The 13,723-nt window shown below is 38.1% G+C and overlaps 1 protein-coding gene across 1 annotated transcript; it reads left to right on the forward strand.

Moving 5' to 3' along the window:
* Positions 1-810: 810 nt before the first annotated feature.
* LOC144710449 (esterase/lipase/thioesterase family protein) lies at positions 811-8,400 on the forward strand. The gene is made up of 8 exons (XM_078584222.1): positions 811-1,246; positions 1,330-1,458; positions 5,844-5,975; positions 6,498-6,640; positions 6,709-6,806; positions 6,894-6,988; positions 7,841-7,894; positions 8,012-8,400. Exons 1-8 carry the CDS (start codon positions 845-847, stop codon positions 8,237-8,239), a joined length of 1,281 nt encoding a protein of 426 aa, XP_078440348.1. The 5' UTR covers positions 811-844; the 3' UTR covers positions 8,240-8,400.
* Positions 8,401-13,723: the final 5,323 nt, after the last annotated feature.

Below are 13,723 nucleotides of genomic sequence, written 5' to 3' on the forward strand. Positions count from 1 at the left end.
CAGAACTTCCCTAGATCCAACATAGCCACATAGTAATATCCAAATTGACTTGTTATTATTGCGGATTAAGCCATGGTCAATTGCTATCGATCGGATCGGTGGTAAGATAGTCCTAGAATGGAATATTATCCTTATCCTTCTAATAACACTTCACCTAAAGAACTAACCTGAGGCGACGTTACAAGGAATTCATTAACCTTTGAATGATAAAACAAATATAATTTTCACGAAAGAATTAGCTAGCTCATAACATTAGTAATTTTATCTCTATTTGTCCAATATTTTTCCAGCAGTTGTTACCTTCCTAATTCATATTTGAATATATACTTTTACACTTTTACACCTGTCCTAGTGGAAAACCAAGAAGTGGTTCTACGGGTTACACGTGGCATACTTTCGTTGGGCCACGTCGACCCTCTTTCCTAGCCAAGACTCTCTAAAGAGAGTTTTTAAATGGTCGTGGAAGGAATGGCCGACTTTTGGAGTTTACTTCACAGAACCTGAGGCGAAGTTACGAGGAATTCATTAACATTTGAATGATAAAACAAATATAATTTTCACGAAAGAATTAGCTAGCTCATAACATTTGTAATTTTATCTCTATTTACCCAATATTTTTCCAGCAGTTGTTACCTTCCTAATTCATCAGAAGAATAATTTCTATATATTCACATACTTTTACACTTGACCTATTAAAAAACAAAGAACTGGTTCTACGAGTGACACGTGTCGTACTCTGGTAGGGCCACGTCGACTGTTTCCTAGCCAAGAGACTTTTTAAACGGTCGTCGAAAAGGAACGGTCGACTTCCACTCCTTCACAGCCACCACCGCGCACGGCGGAGATGTGGTCGTCCGCGCCGCCGCGCTACGGCGTCATCCGTCATCCCTCCGCCATCTGGCCGTCATCCTTGGCCGGCGCCGCGCCCCGCTGCTCCTCTCCCGTGCCATCTTCCTCATCTTCGATCTCTCACCCTTCCCTGGAAGTCATCGGCGGCGCCAAAGATGCGTTTCTTCGCGGATTCTCAAACGGCGGTGGCCTCAGATTGAAACCCTACGACGGATTTCCCCTAATCTGCTCGAATAATCATCTGGAAACGATATTCGCCGCGTTTTTCCGATCTGTTCCCGATGTGTGCCTCCGGAGGGAGTGTATTCGAACTGTTGATGGCGGCTCGGTGGCGCTTGATTGGTGCTCCGGCGACGATCGGCTGCTTCCTGCTGATGCCCCTGTGCTCATCTTGCTGGTTGATTTCCGAATTTCATGGGTTGTTCTGTTGTTTTTTATTCTGTTTTGGAGTGTAATTTTGTAGAATTTTCTTGCTCGCAGCCTGGTCTCACGGGAGGGAGTGAGGATTCTTATGTTAGGCATATGCTTGTAAGGGCAAGGAGCAAGGGGTGGCGGGTTGTGGTGTTCAACAGTAGAGGTTGTGGTGATAGCCCTGTCACAACGGCCCAGGTAAGATGAAGATTATGGGTTCCATTTTTCGTAGATTTCTATATTTCTGAATTATCTTCCTGTCTGGGTTCTCTTTCTCGATCATAATTCTGTTTACTAATGGTTTTCGCTATGCCCAAAACATAGATTTTCATTATAGTCATGAATTTATACATTTAATATTCAATTCAGGAAGCATGAATCCATCTTCTTTCTCTGAGGTTTTAAAATACGGTTAGCATCTGTTCCTTCATTGTGTGCGGTTCCATGAAAGCCACAATAGATTGTTGGATCCGATTCTTTCTTCCTCATTTTTTTATTTGCTTGTTTGTTTTAGTCTCGGAACGGAATGAGTAGTTTTTGTGGGCCAAGTCACAAATTTCTTATAGGTTCTAGAAGGTTTAGAAAGTTCTCGAAGCATAAAAAATTATAGCAGCTTATTGTCGAGCCTATAAATGTGAGTTTTATTCTCAGGAAGTCATTTTTTTGATTTCAAGAGCACATTGCAGTCGGCCAAACTCCACAAGGCCTTACCATTGGGGCACTTTCCATGGTACTCTGGCTCATCTCCACAAGGCCAAGAGTTGTCGAGCTTCGTAGGGGCCAACCCGCCACCATGAACTGGTTGGCCATGCTCTCCATGAAAAGCAATGCCCACAATTTGTGCATGAGGACTTATGCAGGCTTCGAATTTGTGGGATTGGTGAAACTTCTTTCTGTACAAATTCATCCTGGCTGACTATAAGATCTCTTAGACCTTGTTCGGGCTTCGAATTTGTGGGATTGGAGAAAATTCTTGCTTTACCAATTCATCCTGGCCTGACTCTAAGATCTTTTCAGGATGCCCTTGGGTATCACACAACATGGAACTGGTGCAGAGTATAATATAGAATTTGGGAGGCTAGCTACCACCATGCGGGGTCATCCGCTAGACTGTTTGATGGGAAATACCCTAAAAGTCTCCGGCGAGAGATTTACTCTGTACTGGAAAGTCACAAGATGGCAGCCCTTTGTGACATTATGGAGCTTTCGGTTGTTCTTTCCATGCTTGGTCCTAGATGTTCTTTGGATACTCCAAGCCAAGATACTGGCCCAGTGGCATATCAATGTTGTTGATGACCCATTGAGGTCTCTCTTTCTCTCTGCCGCTATCAGCAGCACATCCCAAATGGATACTCCTGGATGCATAATTAGAACGTACATGCTCATCAAGACTCCATTTTCCCCTCATCAGAGACAAGCTTTATACCCACCACGACAGGGGGGGTTATGCTTTGCTATAATGAGCCTATAAGGGCACTGTTGCACCTCCCATTTGCTCATCATGGTCATCTATGAGGGGGTTGAGTAGGGGTTCCTTATCGATAATGTGGATTGGTAGAAAGGGATGGGTCACCACCAAATGTTTATACAAACGTTGTTTATAACTCAGGTCCCCGCTCAACTCTATCTTGGGATCCAGGACTCAAGCTCCTATGACATCATTATGGGTGGTCGATCCGTTGTGTGGGGGTACACTTGATGTTAGGTGCAGCAGCTAGGGGTCCAATGCTTATATTGCATAGGCCGTCCTGTTTCTTATGCTAGACAGCTTGGATGTGATTCTGGCCATGGCCTGCCTCTGCTTGGTTGGACCTAAAACAATTATGCTCGCTTAGAGATGGGATTTGATCAAGTCAGATTACAATTTATTCAACAAGACAATCTCTGGTTAAGGCAAGGATTTTTATGCTTCATTTACTCAGGCAAGCTGTAACAGCCACATGTATGCATCACTGAGCAGTACCGAATTGATGCCAACCCTCAAGAGATGGCTAAAATATCATTTCTCCTCTAGTTCGTGGCGATGAACTCTTTTTCTTTTACCTGCAGTTCTTAGAGTGATGGATTCCCCTTATCAGCCTGTCTGCCTGTGATATCTATCCCTTTCTAGTTTCCTTATGAGTTTGTGACTCTGTGGAGCCAATAATATAAGGCCTCAAGGAGAGGTATTTAATTATCAAATTATTAGGGTTGCTAAAGCCCAGTATTCCCTCTATATGTGTATCACTCTCCACTGATGAAGAAACACCATTTTTCATTGCAAACTCTAATATCCTGATAGGCGAAGAAATCGATGATGTCCAGCGACCTCTGCGACTTGGCACAACCCATTTGACAAGTCATCAACTTAATATTTGCGTTTTTTTTGCACTCCAAGCCGGAGAAGGAGAAACTGGAGAAGCTAATGCAGGAAATCTACATGGTGGGTGTCGCCTTAATATGATTTTTTGGGTCGTTCAGCACGTCAGCTTGGCAACATCCGGGCTGTACCGTCAAATGCATTGCTTGCTTCACCCTGTTTTCATGCTTTACAGTCTGTGCGCAGCTCGTTGACTCTTTCTGCTTATCTGGGCCTCACCAATAAGCTGGAGTTTCAAGGCAACCATAGCCACATCCTGAGCTGGTTCCCATGGTCTTCAAGCATTAAAGTTGTCTTCTGGTAGCGCAGCCTTCCCCCATCTGATGCCATGTGGGAACCTGAAGTTGCCATCCATGGCGAATTCACTAAATTCATGTTAAGGACAAGGTGAATTCTGTGTCGGAGGGGAACATATTGATTCAAAAATCTTTTCCAGGGGTAAAGTGACAACGAAGTTACTTGCCAAGACAACAGTCTTTTAAACGATAAACCATGCCCTTGATGAGTTATATACATAAGATAAAAATTGGGCAGATCACCCCAGCGTTCTATAGGCCCGCAGAGCACTTTAAATAAACAGAGATGCTTGCGACGGACTTCCACCACTCATGGGAATGGCTGGAGGGGGGCTAGTTCAGCGGCTGGTTTCCATCGTCCTCTCAAAGCTGTTGTTTTGGGGCTTCCCTTTTCCTTGAGAAATGTACTGAGCGAGATTGATAGCTCTGGCCACTTATCAATCACTTAAGCTTCACAGGCAGGCGTTTGAGCGAGATTGATACTTGAGGCAGATACTTAGAGGAGAGAACGGTAGAAGCATAGATGTAAAGAAAGAAAACCCTTATCCTCTTTATTAGGGCACTCGCCCAGTTTATAGTAGATGGTCGGTTCAGATCTTGGATCAGGATCATGGATATTAAAACTGTTATTTCAAGTAGCCATTACAAGGGTATGTGTGTTAACTTAAATGAATAGGGTTAAAAACACAATTTGAGATTCTAACAATCAGTGTTGCCAATGCATAGCCTGGATTAGCAAGGTCAATGCCCCAAATTGGGGAGACTCTTGTGTGGGCAGTGGAACGCAAAAATAGAGAGAAAACATTTGATTACTGTAGTAGTATGTTTGGTTTTACTTTTCATTTCTCTCTCCCTCTTCATTTATCTCTCCATATATTTTCTTTCTAGACCTTTCTCTTCCTGCACATTGCTGGCCCTTTAGCAGGTGTGGCCTCTTCATCAGGTGGGACAGCAGCGACTTCACCATCTAGAATTTAAAGAATAGATTTTGCAAGCTAAAAAAGAATATTGCTTGTCTTGAAGTCACTTTGGCCGTTTTCTGATTCATTCCATTTTTTTTTTGGAGAAAAATCATTGCCATTCTTCTGGATCCTCTAGCCATCCAATCACCTTTTTGGACCTAGCTCAATACATCTTTATTTCACCTTTTTCCAGTTTGGACTGAATTTTTGTGCTGGACGTGGAACATGATTATTCAACTGTTAAGTCGCTTTTGTTGAATTTCTATTCATTTATTTCTTAAGGAATAGTACTCTGTTACCTTCGGAATTTTGAAAAATGCGATCCAGGCAGAATGAGGTGAGCATGATAATCTATTGATGGCGAATTTTATTCTTTTAAAAAACTATTGATCATGAATTCCTTTGGAAGATGTTAATGTTCGGAATGAAATGCTTCAGTTTCTGAAAGTAACTATCAAACACTTCTTTCATTTTATTTGCAATCAGAACTGGGTGTGTACTTCCATTCTGGTTTTCCTTGATAATCTGTCTCTCTCCATCCTTTCTTATTTTTCATTTTGCTGAAGAATGTCTGTACGTTTATTTTATGCCACTTTTATGCCTATGTAGATAGTTGAGTTGCACAAGATGACCTGAGATTAATTACTTTTGCACCTCAATGCTTTCCTTTTTTTTTTTGTAACAATGTTCACATTCATGTTAAAAAAGTTCAAGGGCCAGTATGATGTTCAAGAGAGTGTCTACAGAGAAACTTAGGCATTATACTCTCAACTTCAAGTCCTTTTTGATTAATTTTTCTCATTTTATTTCCATTTCAGGTCCTTTTTGAATAGGTTATGCGTGGTTTATTTTTTATATTATGGGGTTATGTTTCTCGCCCATTAGATTGGTTAACTGATGGGATTGATGTCAAATTTTCTCAATAAATTATGATTTTGACTAGCCTTTTTTGTTTCCTTTTTGCAGTTTTATTCAGCTTCTTTTACACGGGATCTTTCTGAAGTAACAAATCATGTTTCATTGTGCTATCCGAAGTCAAAAATTTATGCAGTTGGCTGGTCTCTCGGTGCCAACATTCTAGTTCGATATCTTGGTGAGGTGAGGATACTGTTTCTTTTTCAAAAGAGCTATGTGCTCCAAGACATTGTCAAGTTTTTAGCCAGATTAAAGGTTGACCGGCTTGTGTAAGTGATAATTTGGATCATCTGCCACATAATCTTACTATATCTCACTTATGCATTTTCAACAATTTAATGGAAAAATTATCCTAGATATCATAAAGTGTCCTCATATTTTCCTCTTTTGCCTTACCTTGTTATTTTTGCATAATCTATCAGTCCTGACAAAAAATCGGTTATATACTGTAGAAAGGTATTAATCCTTTGTTTTATGAGATGGTGGCAAAATAGTTTTGATAAAAAAAGAACACTACCAATTTAGAGCTGTGTTGAATATCTGTCTGTCAACTGATGTGCGATTGATGTCCTCTATGATCCTAGATGGAAGTCTTTGGTAACTGTTGGTTATTTTTATCCTCAATGAGTTGTTATCTCCAGGTTTAAAGTTTCTTATTCTTTTAGTCAATCTTCACACTTTGTTCTTTTCCCTTCATGACTGCAGAAATCAAAGGATTGCTGCATTTCAGGGGCAGTTTCCTTGTGTAACCCTTTTAATTTGGTGATTGCCGATGAGGATTTTCGTAAAGGATTTAATAATATATACGACAAGGCCCTAGCAGGAGGCCTTCGTAGAATTTTCAGAAGGTACTCTTTCTCCCTCATTTAATGTAACTTTTTATTGGAAAATTATTGTCATTCTCCTTATTTTCCAGGCACTCTCTTCTCTTTGGGGAAATGGGTGGTGAATACAATATCCCCTTGGTGGCTAATGCCAAATCTGTCAGGGATTTTGACGAGGCTTTGACACGTGGTATGCATAAATCTGAAAAATCAATAAAAACATAATTAGATGAAACATTTTTGTGGCCAAAAGTGGTTTTTTTGTGATTAATTGCAGTGTCGTTTGGTTTCAAGTCTGTGGATGATTACTACCTGAACTCTTCGAGTTCTGATTCAATAAAGAACGTACGAACGCCATTGTTATGCATACAGGTGAGATTCATCTCATTTATCAGCCAGCATCAACATTCTCATTTAACTTTTTTTCCACCTTTCAGAGTATGAGAATGATTGCGTTTTAGCCATATTTTTCAAATTTAATCAATGTTTTCACCTTGAACGTATTTTTAAAATCCTCTTTTTTTCATGGGTAAATTTTTACTCTTGGATCAATCATACAACCGATGCTATGGACCTTTGTGCCCAACTGTTTCAACATTTGAAACTTATGGAATTGGAAATTGTTGATATTTCAGAATGTAGTTCTAGCTGATCGGCATCGTCTTCTTCCCAGTGCCGCCAAAACCTGTCCTGGTAGGGCTAGACACAGCCTAAAATTGCAGAAAAACCTACATAGCTTTACATCTCAGCCAGTGAAATACTGGCATATACAAATGGAGCCTGGACCTGCCTGATTTAAGTCGCTTCTTTCCCACTGGTGAAATAAGCAACTTAAAGAGAGTTTGCATTGCGGGCTGCATATAGTAACGTGGCCTAATAATACAAGAATGTCTAAAAAGAAATACACAGACGGGCGAACCATTCATTACTGTATGACCCACTTACAATAGAAATAACTCAACCATTAACATAAAATTAAAGAAACAAAACAACTGGGTCTGGTACCTTATAATGAACAGAACAACACAAAGTGCCTTAACCTTATTGAGCTCTTTTTAATTCATGCATACTAATTTTTTTACTCTATCTAGTTGTCATTTCTATCATGCGCCATTCAATTCATTCACGGCTCAAAATTTTATTTATTTCCATTTATTATAAAACACTGCAACGGGAGTAAAGTGAGCTACAGATGTAATCATATCTAGAAATTACCTTGCGCAGGCTGAGAATGACCCCATAGCCCCGTCTAGAGGCATTCCTCGAGAAGAAATCCAGGTATATCCTTAACTAGTTTTTTCTTATCCTCATCAACTAGTGTCCTCTATCTACTAGTTTTGAATTCATTCTCAATATTTATTCTTAAAACCTTAATATTTTTTTACTGTTTCCAAGGCAAACCCATACTGTCTCCTCATTGCGACTCCACAAGGTGGCCATCTGGGGTGGGTGGCTAGCAGTGAAGGGCCATTTGGAGCCCCTTGGACTGACTCTGTGGTTATGGATTTCTTAGAGCTCCTACAAGCTGGCAGTATCAAGATTGCATCCGATGATCAGTATAAGTTTGAAATTTTTGATGGCAATGGCAGTATCAATGTGGCTGTACCCTCTCAAGTAGGCTAGCCCAGATCCGGGTTAACTCATCCTCTGTTCATATGTTTAGATTACTCACAATGAGCTCAAATTGAGCAACTATTCCACTTATTCATGATTGATGGACATTTATTGATGTCATCAACGTTTAATATCTTGAGTATAGATACCTGCTCACTGTGTTCTTTTGCCGGTTATTTTGGCATATTCTGTATTTTGTTTGGGCGTTCATGTTGACCTCTTATATAGATGGCCATCAATGATGTCGGTGATTAAGGGGCAATGACTTGTCAGTTATGTATTTTCTACAAAAAAATATATTACACTCAATTCTTATGGCAATGATATAAACTTTTTATCTAACATAGATGTTATTTTCTTTTATTCGGTCTTGATTATGTTAGTTCAGTCATTTTGTTAATTTATAGAGGTATGATTACACATCCATTTGTGAGCTTTCTCCCTCGAAAAATAATCTTTCAACCAATTAGGAGATGAAATGATCTGCTTCAATGGATTTCACCTTTTGCTTTCACGGTGCATTTCAAATAATGTTCTTGTAAGAAGAGAGATGGCTGGATTTATATCTTTTGGGGAAAAAATGGATACAAAGTTTCCATTTGTGGTTAATGTCATCAAACACATGTATAATTACTCTGCCACCAACATCATCAAAGCTGTAGTTATATAGAAGTCGTCTACAATGTCTCTAGATTATTTGCCTGAAATAGAGCTTAGTGATGGAGAAGAAATAGCTGGTAGAGGTCAAGATCCCACATCAATAACCTTGCTGCAAACCTCTAGAGAGGAGCTTCTTGAAGAAAGAAAGAAAATTATAGATGGATAGATTGAAAAGTGGAAGAAATCCAGTCAACAGTGGTTGAACATGCTCAGATCGGCGTGTGTACCTACTTTGCGGAACCTACCACAAAGACAGCCCTCTCATATAGAACATCTCTTCTGAGTCTTTGCCCCCTTTCTCTTTGATATGATCCCAGCCGGGGATCATATTGAGAAGGACAGGGGAGGAGGCGACCCTGGTGGAATGGACAATGCGGAGGGGGACAAGGACCGTGGAGGAGTGGTTGTTGCCGGAGGGGAGATGACTCGACAGAGTGGACACCGTTGAGTGAGATAATAGCTACCAAAGGGAAACACTAATTGTAACTTCATGTCCTGCTCTCCAACGAGGAGGGCTACATTTTAAAGGAAAGTGCAAGACAAGAATGCAAAGATGATAATGCCCCTAGAGGGCTTACTGGAGGAAATAGATCATGACACTATTCCTTCCATTCGTGGAATCACTTGGAATGGTTGCATCTTTTTTTCCTATCCTCATTTGGGGAGAGGTACATGTATTTGCAGAAGGCTATCCTGAAGGAATTGATGAAAATACCCCTAGGGGTTGCATCGGTGATGGGGAAAAAAGGGTTCTAAAGATCAGAGTCCCTTTAGTTGGAAATCTCGTATGGTATCCCTTGGAGGGATTTGAGTGTAACCCCACTCCCAGCAATGTGAGTGTCATATTTCTTCCATTGAAAAAATACAAATTGGAGTTATCCTGAAAAACGTAGTTTATATTTTTTCCTCTAGAGGGCTTATGGTTTTCTGAAAGATCCTTAACTTATCATGGTTCAAATCCTTAACTTATAAAACTAGTTATAATATAAATGAAGACATAATTTTAATTTGTAATAAAGATGATGAATATAATGTTATAAAAAAATCTTAACCAAAATCATATTCATGTTTAATTGAGGGTATAACCTTGAATCATGCATCATTTAGGTCAATTTTTTAATGTAGGAAATTTATTTTATCACAGATGAAAATACTTCTTCAAATAATGATCGCTACAATATTTTTAAAGATAAATGTTTTGATGACAATTTGTGTAAAAATTGTTAAAATCAATATTGACATAGTTATCCTACCTGACTATGGAAAAAATCTGAAAATCCATTGACACATGGTATCTTTTATTTGAAATATTATAACTTTTCTGAAAATAAGTTAGATCTCTAGGAAGTTCTTAATTTTTCAGAATCAAGACTTTTTTGCCTAACCTGTCATAGAGAATTCACCATAATCAAACAATGATTGTAAACTTTTGCAGCGACATCATCATCTATTGAATCAAATTCACAAGATAATGTATCATTGATAAATTCTTAGAGATAAATTCACATTTTCAGCACATATGGGAATATTAATAGAGATATATCAGTTATTAATACTTTGCCAAAACATACCCAATTCTTGTGTAGACCTTTGGATTTCTCAGTTATTTTGATCTAATTAAAACATACATTTAAATATTATTTATGAAAGGGATTGAGGTTGGAAAAAAATATGCCTGGACTATGCATTAGAAAAAAACAAATAATTCACTAGGGAGGAAAACAAAATCTAGTAGTTAAGTATATCATGATGAATTTTTAGAACCCTAAGTTCCTACCTTGAGTAAGGATCTATTTGAATTCTTTAGAGCTCTTCATAATTGGATACCTGACCTAAGGCCCCACTGAAATTGCACCATGAAGTATACACAGAATAAATACATATTCCCTATATTGATAGATATCCAGAAGAAAATATTCCTAGTATGGGGTGGACTTCGTTAAGCTCTAAACAAAACTTTAAAGATTAATGGAAGGTACAATTATCAACCATGACCAATAATATTACGAAAACATCAGATGATTGGGGCTCTTTCAGGCCAACCTGCCCTAGGGATCAAATATGAATATATGGAAATAATTATCTCCTAGGAGGAAAGTGATATAATCGTTCTTCCAAGAGAATGATACTAGAACCTTTCACTATGTATGAAGGATATAACTACATATTATGTTGGGAAATATCCAAACCATATCTTATATTATGTATAATAATGTTAGTTTCATCTTATTAAGGACATCGACTAAGCCAGCACCAATAGAAGGTCCAAAGTAGGCCTGCCAAGTGGGAAGTAATGCATAAGATGATCAAATTGTCGGAATGATTGAGTTCTCCTCTTCACGTATGTTATAAAAATTATTAATACATATAGTGGTTGCCTTCATAAGTCACTCATACTTTTTTTTATTAATGATGTGACCCAGAAGTCCATTTCTTGATGCCCATTAGCAACCGGTGGCCCAAGAAGGAAATCCTTTTATAAGCTAACAATATCTGCAGAAAAGTATCTAGTTACCCACAAAATAATTTAACAAATTTTCCTCTAATAAAATCCTCTAACAGATTCTTCTTCTGCCAGAATCTAAAGAATGTCTCCGCACAACTTTCCATATGTGTAGATATTTTGTTCTCTTCTCAGAATCTTTTTGGGCCACACAATTAGGATGCTACCATTCAGATAACAAAAACATACATTGATGTTGGAAAACGATATCAGAATCTGTTTCGTTCAGATTCCGTTCAGTGAACAGCCATGCCCTAAGCACTCGCGCATGGCCTCTCTCGATGGCAGCGGGCTAGCAGTGGAAGCAGCACATTCCTGGCAGCGATGGCCTCTCGGCGGTCTGTTTGACTCTATCAATGGCAGTAGCGGCAGTGACAGACTCTCGGTGCTGGCCTCTTGATAAATCCTAATTAAGGCATGCAATCATACACATTTTGAAGTCATTTTGGGAGCATTTTATGTGCATTATCTTCAACTTTACGCATATTTTCATTTTGCACATATTTTCAACTTTACACATATCTTCAACTAAGAAAGTGATGAACAATGCATTTGAATGTAATTTTTACATATTTTAAAATTCCAAGTATTTATCAGTAAAAATGTGTTTTAAAAGACTTTTAGTATTGATGAGATTAATGCTCCCTCTAGTATGTCAATCTATGATTTTGCAGGGAAGAAGTCAAAGTTGAAGTTATAAATAAAAGAGAGAAAGATGGAGGAAGAAATAAACAGATATTGTGGTTTTGTATCTTTTTAGGTTAGTAAACTTTAGGTTTTATACATTGATAAAATGTTTGTATCTATGACCAAGGTTCTATTCTATTTCTTCCTTTTTTAGATTTTCTTAATGAAGAGGTAAGTGAAATTCTGTTTTTTAATAGAAGGCTTATTTACTTGATAGAACAAAGGTTTAAGGAAATGGCTAGAGCTTTCATTGCAAATCAGATCTGTTCCTAAAACCCAAGAGATGAAGTCACTTATTTCAGCATAATTTTTTCAAGATACCAATATTTAAACATACACATCGTATAATAATAATGTGCATAGGTGAATAAACATGTTGAGGTAATCTAGTATGTACACGAAACATAATGTTTGAGGTGAAGAAACACTGTCAGATTACTCTAAAAGATTGACTTGCTGCCTTAAACATATCAGCCTACAATTATTTTTAATGAAATAACAGAGGAAAAACATAGTTGACCATAAGCATAAACAATATAAAGAGCAGGTTCTGGTTGATTATGGAAAAATATCATCCACACAAAAAGCATTAGCATTCTGTGTAACAGAACTCTACACTATAGAGCCTCCAAGAAAAAAATGCGAATATTTTTTTACTGAACTCTGTTATTGTTGTTGTATCTGGAATACTGACTAAGGATGGATTGGCGAAGACAGGCAGGGAAATAGATAGGATACAGAGAAAGAGATAGATCGATTGACATGATTGATGGAAATATAGGCAAATCAACAAGTATCATTGAGAGAAATATATTTATACATAGATAGATGGTTTACACACATATTTTTTCTCCTCAATATTCTACAACTGGTATTTTCTCATTCTCTCTTTTTTATCACTTAAGATTACTCTGTGTTAGTTACATCAAAATGCAGATATGTTATGTTGTCCGTACTTTTTTTTAGTTATTCTCTATAATCACTTATCGTTCCTTTCAACTTATTTCATCAAACCGCAAGTTGATAGGAAGGAACACGAAATGTCTTCACACAGACTGGATTTCATAGAAGTGTCTGAGGAAGATGGACCGAATGACAAAAGCACAAAAAAAAAGAGTCACCTTAATGCATGTGTGGGATGATAGAAATTCAAATACAAAATATGTGATGTCACCGTAGACCATATAAAATATTCTATCATAAAGTGTATGATACCTGAAAGTGCAAGGGGAGATGAGGTAAAAGAGAGAGCTCAATAGCTGACTTGTCTGACACATAAGATAATACAGAACAGTATTATATCAGCCGTATAGCATGGAAGACAAAATATATGGTGTGATTGTAATGTCTCTATGGTTCACCGTGGATTATTTTTCAGAATAAGTACTTCATATGAGTTATCATTATATATTGAACAAGAAGAGATACATGTCTTATAATGGAAGGCCAAGAAGGAAAATGTGCAGTCATTTAATAAGGATTTGAAGAAGAGCATATGAAGAAATTGCCTCTTAGGGGTGACTGCTTGGATAAACTATGTGCACTTGTGCTCGGCATACGACAATTGAAGGCTCCCAAAAAAAGGCCAGTATGAGCGGTGATGGTACAATATTATCATTTGAATTTTTTTTATAATTGTAACA

This window comes from Wolffia australiana, chromosome 12 (genome assembly GCF_029677425.1).
Source record: "Wolffia australiana isolate 7733 chromosome 12, ASM2967742v1".
Classification (NCBI taxonomy): Eukaryota; Viridiplantae; Streptophyta; class Magnoliopsida; order Alismatales; family Araceae; genus Wolffia; species Wolffia australiana.

Bases quoted from the DNA above. Each gene is read 5' to 3' on its own strand.
- LOC144710449 (XM_078584222.1), top strand. From the start codon at position 845: ATGTGGTCGTCCGCGCCGCCGCGCTACGGCGTCATCCGTCATCCCTCC. The intron at 1,247-1,329 runs GTTGATTTCCGA...TCTTGCTCGCAG, and splicing joins CCCCTGTGCTCATCTTGCTG to CCTGGTCTCACGGGAGGGAG. The intron at 6,989-7,840 runs GTGAGATTCATC...TACCTTGCGCAG, and splicing joins CGCCATTGTTATGCATACAG to GCTGAGAATGACCCCATAGC.